The 14,936-nt window shown below is 32.1% G+C and overlaps 1 protein-coding gene across 2 annotated transcripts in view; it reads right to left on the bottom strand.

Annotated features, from left to right (window-relative positions):
• Positions 1-5,166: 5,166 nt before the first annotated feature.
• Positions 5,167-14,936, bottom strand: part of LOC145330601 (uncharacterized) — a 10,766-nt gene continuing 996 nt past the window's right edge. The window contains exons 3-17 of one of the 2 annotated variants that reach the window (XM_080175240.1): positions 14,560-14,655; positions 14,156-14,233; positions 13,756-13,893; positions 13,158-13,301; positions 12,764-12,903; positions 10,096-10,206; positions 8,892-9,060; positions 8,534-8,640; positions 8,068-8,168; positions 7,517-7,773; positions 7,159-7,344; positions 6,760-6,840; positions 6,351-6,437; positions 5,738-5,845; positions 5,167-5,312 (exon numbers count right to left, since the gene is read on the bottom strand). In XM_080175240.1, coding sequence (XP_080031366.1) covers positions 5,280-5,312; positions 5,738-5,845; positions 6,351-6,437; positions 6,760-6,840; positions 7,159-7,344; positions 7,517-7,773; positions 8,068-8,168; positions 8,534-8,640; positions 8,892-9,060; positions 10,096-10,206; positions 12,764-12,903; positions 13,158-13,301; positions 13,756-13,893; positions 14,156-14,233; positions 14,560-14,655 — 1,836 coding nt within the window. In that variant the 3' untranslated portion in view covers positions 5,167-5,279. Of the gene's footprint in view, positions 5,313-5,737; positions 5,846-6,350; positions 6,438-6,759; positions 6,841-7,158; positions 7,345-7,516; positions 7,774-8,061; positions 8,169-8,533; positions 8,641-8,891; positions 9,061-10,095; positions 10,207-12,763; positions 12,904-13,157; positions 13,302-13,755; positions 13,894-14,155; positions 14,234-14,559; positions 14,656-14,936 lie in introns of both variants that reach the window. The other variant, XM_080175239.1, reaches the window with a different exon arrangement.

Genomic DNA, 14,936 nt, shown 5'->3' on the forward strand with positions numbered 1-14,936 from the left:
CAAAACTGGTTTTACCTAAATTGTATCTGCTCCTTCTTCGTGTCTATAGTACTTCAAAGATTTTTAATAAAAATATGTGATTATTTGACTTTAAAATAACCTTTAATCAAAAATCATCATATAGTTTAAAGCTTGTAAATATAATTTTGTCATATTTGTTGAGGCTTTAAAACAATATTTTTATAGACAATTCAACACTGCATATTTAGGATGTATAACAGTGGTTATTTTATGCATTATTAGTGATATAAAAAGTCATATAAAAGCACTAATCCTAATTGATTAGATACTTAGCCGTTTATTACACAAAAGTCTATCTTTTCTGTTCTAAATCATTTTAAATTTTATATGGATACAATTTTGATATAATGAAACAGTATGTAGGTTAATATATGACACGAAAGGTTCATTTAAAAACATTACTTTAAAAGATATACTTGAATACACTTCATTTACCATTTTATTACTTAATAGTTACTAGGTAAAGTAAATGTTTTTTAATTTTAATTGCATTAAAGTTGACAAAAATTTGATAATGATCATCTGATATGTTTTGTATGTAAACAGTATGTATTTTATCTATAGCTTAAGATTTCGATAGCTGATTTAGTTCTACACTCCAGGAAAGCTTCACGTACATAGGACCCAGGATGGGTTCAGGCTATTTGATTTTTAGATTTAAGTCTCTGGATGATTTTATGCCTTACCCCTTAGAAAACAGACCTTAGAAAACCAGCTAGGGGCACAATCGCTATTTTTTTATATAGAGATATATAGTATATTTTAATTTACATCAAATTAATGTCTGGTGTATTAAAGATTATTTAGCAATTGAAAACAATTTTTATTTAATTTTATATCTTATTTAAGACATGGCAAAACCTTTTTCAAATGTGATCATAATCTACATAGGTCAAAGATTTTGGTCGTTGTGGATCTATAATTATAATTTAAAAAACAAGACTTTTCTGATGCTTGATTTTAATAGTAAAGCTTTTCTTTATTAAGGGTTGGTCTGTCTGTCCATAACGGATAGCTCTTATCATTAATTTAGGCCTTTTATAATTGTCCTATTGATTTCATACTTGGCATGGTTTTTTTAGTAGTAAGGTCCGATTTAGAAAGCATAGCAATTCTACAAAAAGTTTTAAACCTTTTTGTAATAAATTCTACAACAAGGTACAACGTTATAAACGAGGCACATCTATAATAAAGTCCTAAAAATGTAGGAATGTCCTTAAACAGTATGTTGTATTTTGCAACAAATTTACTTAATAGTAAAACTATTCAATGTATAATGAACTATTCAGTTTTTAACTAATTAGACTAAACTTATTAATAACTTTCCTTTGATATAATCAATTAAATGCCTAATTTCTTCAACAATCTATTGTTTATGTGTTTGATAACTTATACTATTGTGTCTTTCATACAAAATTCGAGTGTTAAATTGCTTATTGTTTCTATGTAAACAAGGATGAAAACATCCATAAAACCAAGCTATGAAACCGTAGGACAAACGAACATTATTAATTGTAAAGTTTCAGAACTGAATAATCAGAATATAAATTTATTAAAGTCTAAACAAAATTATGAGTAAATTTTTTAAAAACTGTTAAAATACAAGTTAATGTTTAAGGACATAATTACATTTTTAGACTTGATAAAGAGATGCATCGCTTATAACATTGTACTTTGTTGTCCTAGGAATCAGTATCCCAAAATTCAGTTCAATCGGATAATTTTATCACATAGAAATATGTTGTTTTAAAATTTTTGAAAATCAACAGTTAAATTGGGCGTTCGGAAATTCTGGTAACGATTTTAGAGTAGCTACACTAAGTTTGAAATCGATAGGAAAATTCTAAATTAACGGAAAAAAGCTAACCGTTCCACTACGAAAGCTAACATTTCCACCTTCAAATCTAACTTTTACTGACGAACAGACGGACGTACGGACGGACCGACCCTTCGCTTTTAATAACAGTAAATATGTTGTAAATCAATTCTGTCAGTATTTTTAAAAGCGAAGCTTTTCTATAATTAGGGTCGGTCCGTCCGTACGTCCTTTACAACGGATAGCTTTTTTCGTTAATTTAGGCATGTTAGAGATGTCATATCGATTTCAAACTTTGCATGGTGATTCCTTTAGTAATTAGGTACGATTTAGAAAGCATAGCAACTCTATAATCATTACAAGAATGTCCGTACATCCATTTTAAACATATTGATTTTTTACTTTTTTAACAACAAATTTTTATGTGATATAATCATCCGATTGATCTGATTTTTGGTATTCTGATTCCTGGGACAACACAGTATAATGTTATAAGCGAAGCAACTCTTTAATCAAGTCATAAAAATGTAAGTATGTCCGTAAACATTATCCTGAATCAAGCAGTTTTCAACAAATTTACTTACAATTTTGCTTCGACTCTTATACATTCAGTTCTGACACTATATAAGTGTTAATGTCCGTTTGTCCTACCGTTTCAGTGCTTCGCTTTTATTGATGTTGTCATATTTGTTTAGTTAAGTAATATGTTGATTTTTCATTACTGTTTTTACTTTCTAAGTTTAAGATTTCAAGGTAATTTGAAGAAAAAAAAACATTAATTAAAACCAGAAGGTACCGCCGTCGACAATTTCATGAGTTATAATTAATCTACAAAAAAAGTTTTAAAAAAAACTAGGTACTGCTTTCATGTGTTAGAGGTAATATACATTTTACATCAAAGGCTATTTTAAAGTCAAATTATCACACATTTTTAGTCAAATTCTTAAAAATTCTATAATCCGGAAGAAGGAGCAGATACAATTTAGCTAAAACCAGTTTTGATTTTGCAAACATGTCTATTTCTAGGATCCATTGACCGCTTGTTGCGTGTTGGTCTTAAATCCGCTAAACTGTTGAGGAAAAGTGTGATAAGTCTATTTCTCGTATTCATTCGAATCCGGTGGTGGATAGGAACCGGTTCTCATCCATACGAAAAAACTATGTCTAGCATCGTATTATATCCAGCTTTCTACGAATATAGAAATGTACAATCATAAGATTAAAACCAGTTTTTTAGCCGGTGCCTTCGGCACCTCGGGGCTAAAAAAACTAGTTTTAATCTCATAATTGTACTTTCTATATCCGCGGAAAGCCGTTTATAATACGATGCAAGAAATAACTATTACAGGATCCATTGACTGCTTGTTGCATGTTTGCTTTAAATCCGCAAAACTGTTGAAGGAAAGCGTCTAGGAACCAAGCCACGATAAATAAAAAAAATTAACCAAATATTAAATTTTTTAGCTTTCTCAATTAACATAGATATAATGTAAATAAAAACTACGCAGGTTATTACACTAAACGGGTAAAAGTGGATAGGGCTGGGCTGGATATTCGGCCAACGCCGGATATCCGGCAAATATCCGGTTATCCGGCCAAATTACCGGATATCCGGCCGGATAACCGGCCAAATTACCAGATATTAAAGTAGTAAAAAAAAATTTCTTCAGAAATCTTATATAAATTTACATAAAGTTAAACTTATTCAGAAAAAATGTTCTTCTAGCTTCAATAATAAGAAAATTATAGCCATTTAAGATTTTAAAAAGCAGATTTTTTGGTGTAAAGTATAAAAATTATAGAGCCGGATAGTTTCAATATCCGGTATCCGGCCGGATATTAAAAATGGCCGGATATCCGGCCACACTGGATATCCGGCCCAACCCTAAAAGTGGACTTTTCATCTGGTCTTGGGTCTTATAAGCAGTAAAAAAAACAAGGATGACAATATCCTTAAAGCAAAGCTCTCAAATCAATAGGAAAGACAAACTAACATTCACTTTTGTAAAGTGTCCGAATAAACACAACATTAATTTAAGTCTAAACGAAATTGTACATAAGCCGTTTATAATACGATACGAAAAATAACTATTCTAGAATTTGCTCAATTAACTGGAGCTTTAAGCTAGCTATGAATTTACTTTTACTTTAAAAAAAAATGGATATAGAATATGTACACATTGTGATATAATTTTTGTGGTTAATCCAAGTTGCTTAGTCATCTGATATTGGTCAATACGTTCCTCCATCAACTGGGGAGGTATTGGAGTCTTAAGGGGATAGAGGATGAGGGGTAGACGTGGTACTCAAAATACACTCTCGATCATTCTTCTGCGGACCTAAAAAGTTAATTTAGGGGCCTAGAAATACATGTACAAAATTTTATCTCTATCTCTACTGGCTACTTAGCGCCAGGCTTCTAAAAAATCAACAGATAACGGTAGCACGGCGGTTTTAACAATATTCCAGCAATGTGCAGGTTTTTAGATTTTCTGCATTTTCCAACTTAAACATATAAGGCCAACGATATTTAACAAAAAATCTTTTGTCGAAGTTTACTCTACAATTAGTGCCAGAAAGTTTTCTAAAATCAAGGATTTTACCTATAAAAAAAAATCGCCGACTCGTATAAAAGCTAGCACATCATACTTTTGTTTTTTATTTGATTTTTTTGTGCTTTTTTCAACTCTTTTTCAAGATAAAGGGCTGACATTTATAGGGATTAATCAATTTTATATTCTACATATTTTCACCAAGTTATATTAAGATTTTATAGACTCCTAGATTTTTAGATTTGTGATTTTCTCGATTTCTATTCAGGATAGACTGCGGAAATGAAGTACGACATTAGTCTATTAAATTGTTTCCAAATATCCCTTAATCATTTTGAACTTCGCTACTAACGTATGTTGTCATCCTTTTATGCAATATAAAATTTTCAATTTCAATTAGATGTAGAATTTTCGTGGATAGGGGGCAATGCCTTAAGGATGCCTTTTCCTAGTCATTTATTGGTCAGATTGTTAATCCAGGCATTAAGATGCACTAGACGGGTCTAAACATAATGAAAAAAAATAAGCTTTTAAATATATTAGTTGTCCAAGGTTTTTACCTTACACTATTTTTTTCTTTAATTATAAAGCCTTATTAAATATGTTAGTGTAGGATGTAGGCCATTTAGCAAGGTAAATCTAAAATTTATAGAAGAGGTTTCTTCACAGGTAATAAAATCCGGACAGTCATTAATAATTCAATGTGAATAATAATCAGTACCAAATTAGTTATAAGGTAGCGGTTCTACAAAAACCAGAACAAAAGAAACATATGAATAAGGATACATAAAATTTATTTATGGTTAAAACTAATTAAAAGGTACATAGTTTAAATGATATAAATCTATCACAGTATAAAGGTTTGTTGTGTCAGGAAGTTATGGGTCAGATTACCATTTGTCATCACACACCCTCTTGGCAACCTGCAAAATAAAGAATTAAGGATTTGTTCCAATAGAAACATTTTAAAAACATTTAAGAACCTTTTGACTCACAAAATTACACCAAAGATAAAGCTTTTATCATATAAAGAGAAAGAACAAATAAGCTTTTTTTTACACTAGAATGAAGTATTATTCTTAAAAAATAATATAGGAAAAGAAAGTTGAATTAAAGTGCCCAATATAAAGGATAAAACATAGGTTAGTGTAATATACAATTGTTGATGTATATATAATATTAAGAATTGTAGAGCTGCGATGCTTAAAAATAAAGAATTAAAATAGAAATAATCATTATAGAAATCCTTATGCAGAAGGCAATTCTTAAATTAAAGAAAAGGAACCTTTTACAGAAACTATTAAAATCTTTTAACAAGGAAAAGCAAACAAATAAGCAAAGTACATACCTTGACTTTAACATAACCACAGTCCTGTTTGGGTTCGTCCCAGCACTTCTGATGGGGCTCAGTCCAGCACTTCTGGCGGGGCTCATCCCAACATTTCTCATGGGGAACCTAGAAAAAAGAAAATTTCTGGCAGGTAATTCAAACGAGCAAACTTCAGGGTTTTATATGTAACAGAACATATTTTTGAACTTTAGAAGCCGAAATTAATATTATCCAAGTTTAGCCAAGTTAAGCGCTTTTTACATCAATTTTTAGAACAGATTTCCCATTAGATTGGTACTATACTTAAATCCTGCCTTAGCCCCACTGTGGAGTAGATGGCAAATAGTTTGGCCAAAGAAAATGCAAAGTGTTAATAGTAAGCCAATTCAAATCAATGATATTAATTAAATTTCTCGTATTCATTCGAATTCGGTGGAATGTCTAGCATCGTATTATATCCAGTTTTCTACGAATTGTACATACTATATCCGCGGAAAGCTGTTTATAATACGATACGAGAAATAACTATTATACACTTAAAATTCAAATTTACAGAAGGTGTTAATTTGTATATTATTGGAGATTAACATAGTAAATTGTCTTATCCCTTATATCCCTGCTAAAGTTCCACCTTAGTGCAAGTCTCATGAGGGATCTGTTTACACTTCTGATGAGGAACCTGGTGACATTCCTCCCGGGGCTCATCCCAACATTTCTCCTGAAGCATTATAAACATAAAGTAGGAAAGAACAAACATAACATTGATTGGATGAACTGACAGTGATTTATTTATCAGAGGTTAATTTGACAAGGTATATATAAATTTAAAGTATATAGGTCTTTCTAGGCAGGATATCCGGAAGAGTTAGTTTTATACTTAATGCTCTTTGGTACAAATGACAGCCAAACAGTGAATTATAGAGTAACTTCACTACTGAAAAATCTTAAAATAAAGGGCACTTATCTAGCTAATGAAATATAAAGGGTTAGTGTTTAAATCCTTTCCACTGCAAAGTTGGGCAAAGTAAAAACAATGTTACCTTAGGTTCATCCCAACAGTTCTGGATAGGTTCATTCCAACATTTCTCACGTGGCTCATCCCAGCACTTCTCATGGGGCACCTTGACACATTTCAATTCAGGGTTGGTTGCTAGATATTGGACACTTAAGGATTGAAGAAGAAGGGTAATTATGATCAGTTTGTGTAATAATTTGCCAAAAATAGCAATCAAAGAAGCAAAAAACTGACCATACAAGTTGAAAGGGATAAAAACTAAAAAGCAATTTAAGACCTCTAGCCAAAATAGGAGCAACTAAAATTAAAAAAGAAAAAACTTAACATACTTGTTCATTAATTAAGCCACAATAAAACTGTTGGAGGGGGGGGGGGGGTGCTGATTTTAGTGCTAAAAACAGACTATCGAAAACCATAGTTTTACCTGGTGGCAGACTTCTTTAGGTACTTGCTGGCATTCCTTTCTAGGTGTGACCTTGCACTGTTTCTTGTTGACAGTCCAGCATTCTTGTCTAGGCTCCTTCTTGCATTGCTTATGTGGAACAGTCCAACATTTCTTCTCATCATGACACTTCTCCAATGGCACTTTGGCACAGTGAGTTTCAGGTACCTTAAAAAAAGTAGTTATTAATAGTTGAAGAAAATCCATGAACAAGTAATCACGCAATCAAAGCTTCTAAAAAGAAGTCAGTCAAAGCCAGAGATGAAAACATTAAAACTTTATAGAATAGGATATGAACCTATATTTGGAAAAGAGAATAAAATACACCAAGATGTCCAACCTGCCAGCAGTTTTCCTCATCACCACCCTTCTTTTTCTTAAGTCCCAATAGACCGAGCAGACCAAGGAGACCAAGCTTCTTCTTTTTCTTCTTCAGGGCCAACAGTGGAAGAGCCTTCAATCCAAGAAGTGGGAGAGCAAGGGGTGCCAGCAATGGTGGAGCTAGGAGTGGGAGTCCAGCAGCTGCGGCAGCTGCTGCAGCAGCAGAGGAAGAGGACCTCTTCTTTCTAGATTTGCCATCACCATAAGCTCCAGCACCTTATGTAAGAAACATTTTAATACATTATTGAATTTTTTTAATACTAAAAAAATAAACTTTCTAGGTAAGTATTCAAAAAAATTAACCAATAATTTAATAAGTAAAAAAATACACTGTATACACAAGAGCACATAGACATCCAATTGCTATTGTGAAAACTTTTGCTTCAAGCTAAAATAATTTCTAGATCAAAACACCTTTAAAAAGTTACAAATAAACAAACTCTTGAAACCTTTCTTTGAAGGTTAATATAAAGCTCTATATTAGATTTAATAAAAAAAAACCACCATAACCTTCTTCAGGACAGACAGTGACATACTCTGTGACACAGTTCTCATGGCCACCCTCATAGCTGGTGTACTGATTCATTCCAGTATCTCTCTTGTGCATGGACCTACAAAAACAGGTGAAATAATTTGGAAAAAATGTAACTGGCTAAAATATAGTCTTATAAATATTAAAGAACTGTTCTTTTACATTCAAAGAGAAATTATTTAGGTTCTAATTTAAAATGCCAGACAATGTTCAGCTTTTAGAATATAAGTAAAAATAGATTCATATAAGTAAAAAAAAATTAGTAGATTAAGATTTTATGCAGTTTTAAAACACCTAATTAAATTTAAACATCATTTAATTCATAGTAGACTCTGACTAGGTAACTGGGGGCCGAAAGGGGGGGGGGGGTGAGGGAGGGAATAGCTGGCAGTAGGGTGCAAATTGGTAGAACATTATAACTGCAAATAGAACTAAATAGCTTACCTGACAGGGGAATAGGAATCCATGGTATGATATCCAGTGTGTGTAGGGGCCTCAGGTTCATAGGTAGAGTGATGCTCGGGGATCTTGTAGCAATGAGTCTCAGGAACCTGAAAAGAAAATAGAAATTCAATAAAAAAATTGGAATAAAACACTTGGCAGATGTTACCATACAATTTTTCTTATTTATATCAAGAAATTACTTCAGAATAATAAAAATATCTTTAGCAATAAAGAACTTAAAAGTAGGTTTGACTAATAATTTTTTAAGGATAGCGTTATTAAAATATCCCAAGAAAGGTTCTTTTTCCATTATTCTAATCTAACAAATTCATTGCAAAGAAAAGCCACATTAAAATACCTGGTAGCATTCAATCTCTTCCTCGTTCTTTTTCTTTTTAAGTCCCAGGAGACCTAGCAGACCGAGGAGACCCAATTTCTTTTTCTTAAGCAGCAAAGGCTTCAGCAGAAATGGAAGACCCAGGGGAGGAGCCAGAAGAGGGAAAGGAATAGCTCCAGCGAGAGTCAGACTAAACATTGATTTATTAGATTTATAACTGCATTTTAAGATATTTAATATATTACTGCTAGACTAAAATTTAAAACAATATGTAGAAATTTTCATTAATACATATTCTGTTCTTAAACATAGGTAAAATTTACTAAGTAAAAATCAGGAATTACTAAGGTTTTTTAAATGCATTACTATTTTAAAACCGTTGAACTGAAGCATAGTTATTTCACATAATATAAACAGCTTTCAGTGGCTATAAAAATAGGATTTCTACAAGCTTTTTCAGCCCAGAGATACCAAAGGCAAGGGCTAAAAATACTAGTTTTAATTTTGGGATACATTTTCATATTTAAAGATAAATGCATAGAATAAGATGATATACAAAATTTTTCAGCATAGCTGAAACCAGTTCTAATATACTGGATATTAACAGGGAGTAAGGGAGGGGACAATGGGCAATTAATTCAATTTTAGAGTTCCAACTCAATATCTTCAAAACCAGATATATCTGGAAAATTCCAAAAATTTAGATATAGCAATCTTTATTAGATTTGTATAATAAGAAATTATTAAACACTGTAAGAAAAGTATTTAACATTAGGTTATCCTGTCTTATTATCCTGTTATAAATCTGTAATTTATTATAAAAGGTATAACCTTAGTACTGGCAGTTTCTTAAAAATAATACCATGACTGGGGGTTGTTTTCATATTTGACAAGGAGTTGATTAGAATGGTTAGTTACAGAAGTATCAGAGTAGAATTTCTGGTTTATCCCACCCATTCTCAGCAAAAAACTATTTTGTTTAAAATCCAAAATAAACTTGTCTTTGTATTGGTTAGTTCAGTGAGAGTAGTCTGCTTTGGGAATAATTATTTTAGCGGCATTCTTTGCGCTGGTACCCAAAGTCTTTGAAATTTGGCAAAATAATAAAAGTTGAATGTGTTCTGGTACCCAAAGTCAGACTGTCAAAAATATGAATTTTAGATCCATTGTCCCCTCCCTTACTGGGATATTAATCAGTTTCAAAGAATGATTAGACAATACTAACCCAGCACCAGCACCAGCAGCAGATGAAGATCTCTTCACTCTACCACCTTTACCGCCATAGCCTTTACCACCATAGCCTTTGCCTCCGTATCCTTCGTTCTCGCAAACAGTCCTAAATAAATTTAAGGTTAAAGATTAAAAGAGGGAGGGGAGGGGGGGGGGGGGGTTAGGTATTACTCAATATCTCACTAAAATAATAAAACTAAGATTTTGAAAAGTAGTTAAAGCTTTGTGATACTTTTATATGAAATGATTTATATTAACAACAAGGATGACAACATCCATAAGTAGCGAAGCTCAAAATTTATTGATAGAAATCAGAAAAAAATAATCTTTTGAGTATGTTAAAAAGATATAAATAAAATAAATCACGAAACCTTTTAAAAATGTATAATATCTTTTGAAGCATTAAGCTAAGAAGAAAAACGTAAAATATAGGTATCGATCTAGCACCCCAACCAATAAAAAGTCCTTAATAAACTTTGTGAAAATATGTAAAATATTGAATTAAGGGGGGGGGGGGGTTTAATGCAACCATATCGTAATCGGTGATTAAATGGCACTTAGAATTCGAATTTCGATCTGAAATTTTGCATGAATAATCCTTGGTAGGTCTATTTTCCCTAAATCGAACAAAAAGTTGGAAAAGTAACGGTTAACGGCTGGCGGCTCAGCCGTTTTGCCAATCTTAAGAGCATATTAGTCACGAAACCTATCTCCACATAATACTTTTTCTCGCTCAAAAACCTTATCAAACGGTTCTAGCCGGTAGCTGTTGGTACTAGAAATTTAAAATATGGTTATTGCTATTATTTAACATGAATTAAACCAAAAATATGTTTTAAAAAGTTGATTCCTACGTAAATAATGATGAATTTGCCCTGAAACTGGCAAAAAACGGCTAAACGGCTGAGCCGCCAGCCGTTACTTTTCCAACTTTTTGTTCGATTTAGGGAAAATATACTACCAAGGATTACTCATGAAAAATTTCAGATCGAAATTTGAATTCTAAGTTCTATTTAATCATAGATTACGAGATGGTTGCATTAAAAAACCCCCCTTAATCCCTAAAAATTACAGCTGTTTATCTTGAACAAGACTCGAAAAAATCATGAAAACCTGAAAAACTAGGAATCAATCTAGCACCCCATCAAATTATCATATTTAAAAAAAACTTTATAGAATGTTGATTTAATCTAAAACGACCAAGCTAGTGCTTGATTCACTTCTACAAGAGATGCGACTGATAAGATTTTTTTCTTTGAAATATATTTCGTTATGAAGCAGCAGTAGTTACTAATTTATAAAAGTTATGGTTGAGAGATTTATAACTGTTAAAAGTGATTTAATTAATCCCTAAAATTCCAGCCGTTTATCTTGCAACAGGAGTTGAGTAATCATGAAAACTTGAAAAAAACTAGGAATCGATTTAGTACCCCAATCAGTATACAAATCTTATGAAACTTAGTAAAAATATGCAGGATGCAAATTTACTTAATCCCTGAATATTTCAGTAGTCTGTCTTGAAAATAAGTAGAGAAAATTACGAAAACTAAAAAATATAGGAATCTATCTAGCACCCCAATTAACAAACAGATGGACAAACCAATGTATAGATTAGATGCGCATATGTCATGGGAATCCTCACTAAAAAATTCAGCTGTCTATCTTTAATAGGAGCCGAGAAAATCACGTATCCCCCACTTTGTCTCAGACGGACATTTCGAATTATAGAGTAGCTTCGCTACTAAAAAATTCTAAATTTTCATCTAGAAAGATTCTTTATGAAAACTTGTAATCATTAACCATAAATGGATATAGAATATTCATGGAGACGAAAAAAGTTTTAGTAAAGGGGTAGTTTCACGAAATGCATTTGAACTTAATTTAGTGAACCGCATATTTTTTGCTAGTTAATGGGTTAAACTATATTTATATGGCATATATTTGAAAGAATTTAAATTTTCTACCACGTAGTTTTTAAAATATCAAGACTTGAAAATAGTCTTTTTGTGATATATGCAATTTAAAAAGACGATTTTCAAGTCTTGATATTTTAAAAACTACGTGGTAGAAAATTGAAAATCTTTCAAATACATGCCATATAAATGTAGTTCAACTAATAAACAAGGAAAAAACATGCGGTTCACTAAATTAAGTTCAAATGCATTTCGTGAAACTACCCCTTTAAGTTGCTGAAATATAAATCACTAAGTGGTTAATTTGTTCATCCAGTAGGAGAGGGGATGGATTAGAGAAGATGGTTTTAGCCAGCTAAAAGTTTAAATTATTAGAGTATCCTTATACTAAAGTAACAGGATGTTTGTCTGTCTGTCTGTCTGTGTGTCTGTCTGTGTGTACCGAAGGATCTCGCTAACCACTGAACCGATCGGGTTCTCCTTAACAGGGTAGCTTCTCATAAGTCCCGGGAAGGTTTATAACTATTTTGGGGGAGGGTACCACCACCCTCCCAAGAGAAAGGACAAAAAAATTGAAATTTTTAAAAAATTTAGGGGAGACTTCAACGTCAAATAAGGTGGTATCGTACATAAAAAATTAACTTTAACAAACAAAAACATTTAAAGTGCCACTAGAGGCCTCTAGGGGGCGTAGCCGCTAGTATAATATCATGTAAGATCAATGTAATAATAATACCAATTAAAGCAAACCTGTAGCTAGTAGAGCACTTGTTATCATAGATAGTTGTACACTTAGGGTGGGTTGAGCACTCCTGTCTCTCCTCGGTCCAACAGGTCTCATCATATTCAGTAGAACATTCTTCAGTAGGCTCATCCCAGCACTCCTTATCCTGGGCAAAGACATTAAAAAATGTAAACAATGACGACAATATAAACACAAGTAGCACACAAAAAATATGAAAAAGACATTAAGAGGAAATGTTTAGTAGTTGGAAAAAAAAACTAAGTGAATAGAGTTTTTGAAAATTTAAATTATAAAAGTAAATTAAACAGAATGTACAAACTGTATGCCGTTTTTCAGCATTTAAATTTTGAGTTAAATGATAGTCTAGGGAGGGAGAAGTTAACATTGAAAAATACAAACCTGATGAACAGTGCACTGGTCCTCGTACTGTGTGGTACACTCTGTGGAGTACTCTGTAGAGCATTGCCTCTCTGATGTCTGGGTGCACTGCTTCTCATAGTCAGTCTTGCACTTCTGTTCAGTAGTTGTGCTGCACACTTTCTCCTATATAAAGAGAGAAGGCTATTAAAAGTAAAAAGTCTATTTTAGGAATGTTAAAAACCCCTCATGGTAGAGTTTTTAGATAGTTTTATTGACACAAGTGGAAGAAGAGGGGAGGGAGAGGCCAGGATTCAATGATGAAAATCCTTTAACTGAAAAAAATGAGTATATTTGAACCCGAGAATCAGGCTGGCCACTGTTCCTATAAGATTCTCTACAAGATATTTCTCATTATTCATAGGTACAGAGACTGTTTAGAACCATTCTGGGGAAAGGATACCACCCTCCAAAGATAGATATCCATCCAAAGTTTATTTTATTATTACCGCTAAACAGAGTCAGTGTCGTAAAAACGTAAATAAACTATTAAACATAAATAGGAAGCAGATAATCTTAATTCAAATTAGGTCTCCAATTATGAATCTTAAAATCCGCTGGTAAAAAATAATATACTTACATTCCAGTGTTTGCACTCCTGTTTGTACTCATCAGTACAGCTAGTACTATACTCCGTATTGCACTGGTTCTGGTACTCAGTAGTACACTGTTTATCATACTCTGTACTACATTGTTCTATTTGCTCGTCCTTGCACACCTAAAAAAAAGAAAGCTAATTTTCTGAAATTTTTACAAAAATTTTGAGTTACTAAAATTGTAAGATTATATGTATTACTCAAACCAGCAAAGGCTCCCAATTTCCAGTCAAATAATATTTAATAAATACCTAAAGCTTTTTAAAACTAAATAATTACTTCTTAAAAATTATGGTATTTAGAGTTAGCTTCATAATCGAACAACCTCATCATTACAGACGCCCTTTATAGAGTAGATTCACTACAAAAAAATAACTTAAATACCTTTTCATAAGATGTAGAGCAGTGGGGTTGTTGATGCTCCTCCCAGATGATACGGCAGGTATCATCATCTTTTCCCTTCTGTTAATTAATTTTATTTGGGGAATCTTAAAAGACTGGACAAATTACCAATAAAAGATTTAATTCCCAAATGATTAAAGAAAAATACTGGCGGAAACATTTAGACACCAGATAATCAAATGAATTAAAGAAAAAAAAAATTGTTATAGGTTTAAATCAAAATTAAAGGTCATTGCAATAAAAAAAAAAAAAAATTAATATAGAAAATGTACGCCCTACCATCTTGAGGCTTTAAAGAAGATTTAGGTTAAAGAAGAAAAATGGCCTAAAACTTAAAATAAGATTATTAAGGAAATCTTTACTTAATAGACAAAAAAAATACATTCCTTGAATTTTTTGAAGAAATCTTCACCACCCTTGAACAAGCCTTCGGTTCCCTTCTTGAACTTTTTGCCAATGTCGTCAAAAACTTTCTTCTCTTCCTAAGCACAACAGGGATAAAATATTTATATGTAGCGAAGCGGGGATTAATAAAAATATTAGAGCTAAATGAACAAGGATTAAATCATCCATTAAAGCAAAGCTCTGAAATTGAAGGCCAAACGAACATACAACACTTGTAGAGTGTCAGATCTAAATAGTCTAAATATTACTGCAAAAGTCTATATAAATTTACAAATAAATTTGTTGCATAACTGAATAATACACGACACTGTTTAAGGACATGCTGACGTTTTTAGGACTTTATTATAGAGACGCTTCG

This window comes from Acartia tonsa, chromosome 10 (assembly GCF_053477335.1).
Source record: "Acartia tonsa isolate MP-2025a chromosome 10, ASM5347733v1, whole genome shotgun sequence".
NCBI lineage: Eukaryota > Metazoa > Arthropoda > Copepoda > Calanoida > Acartiidae > Acartia > Acartia tonsa.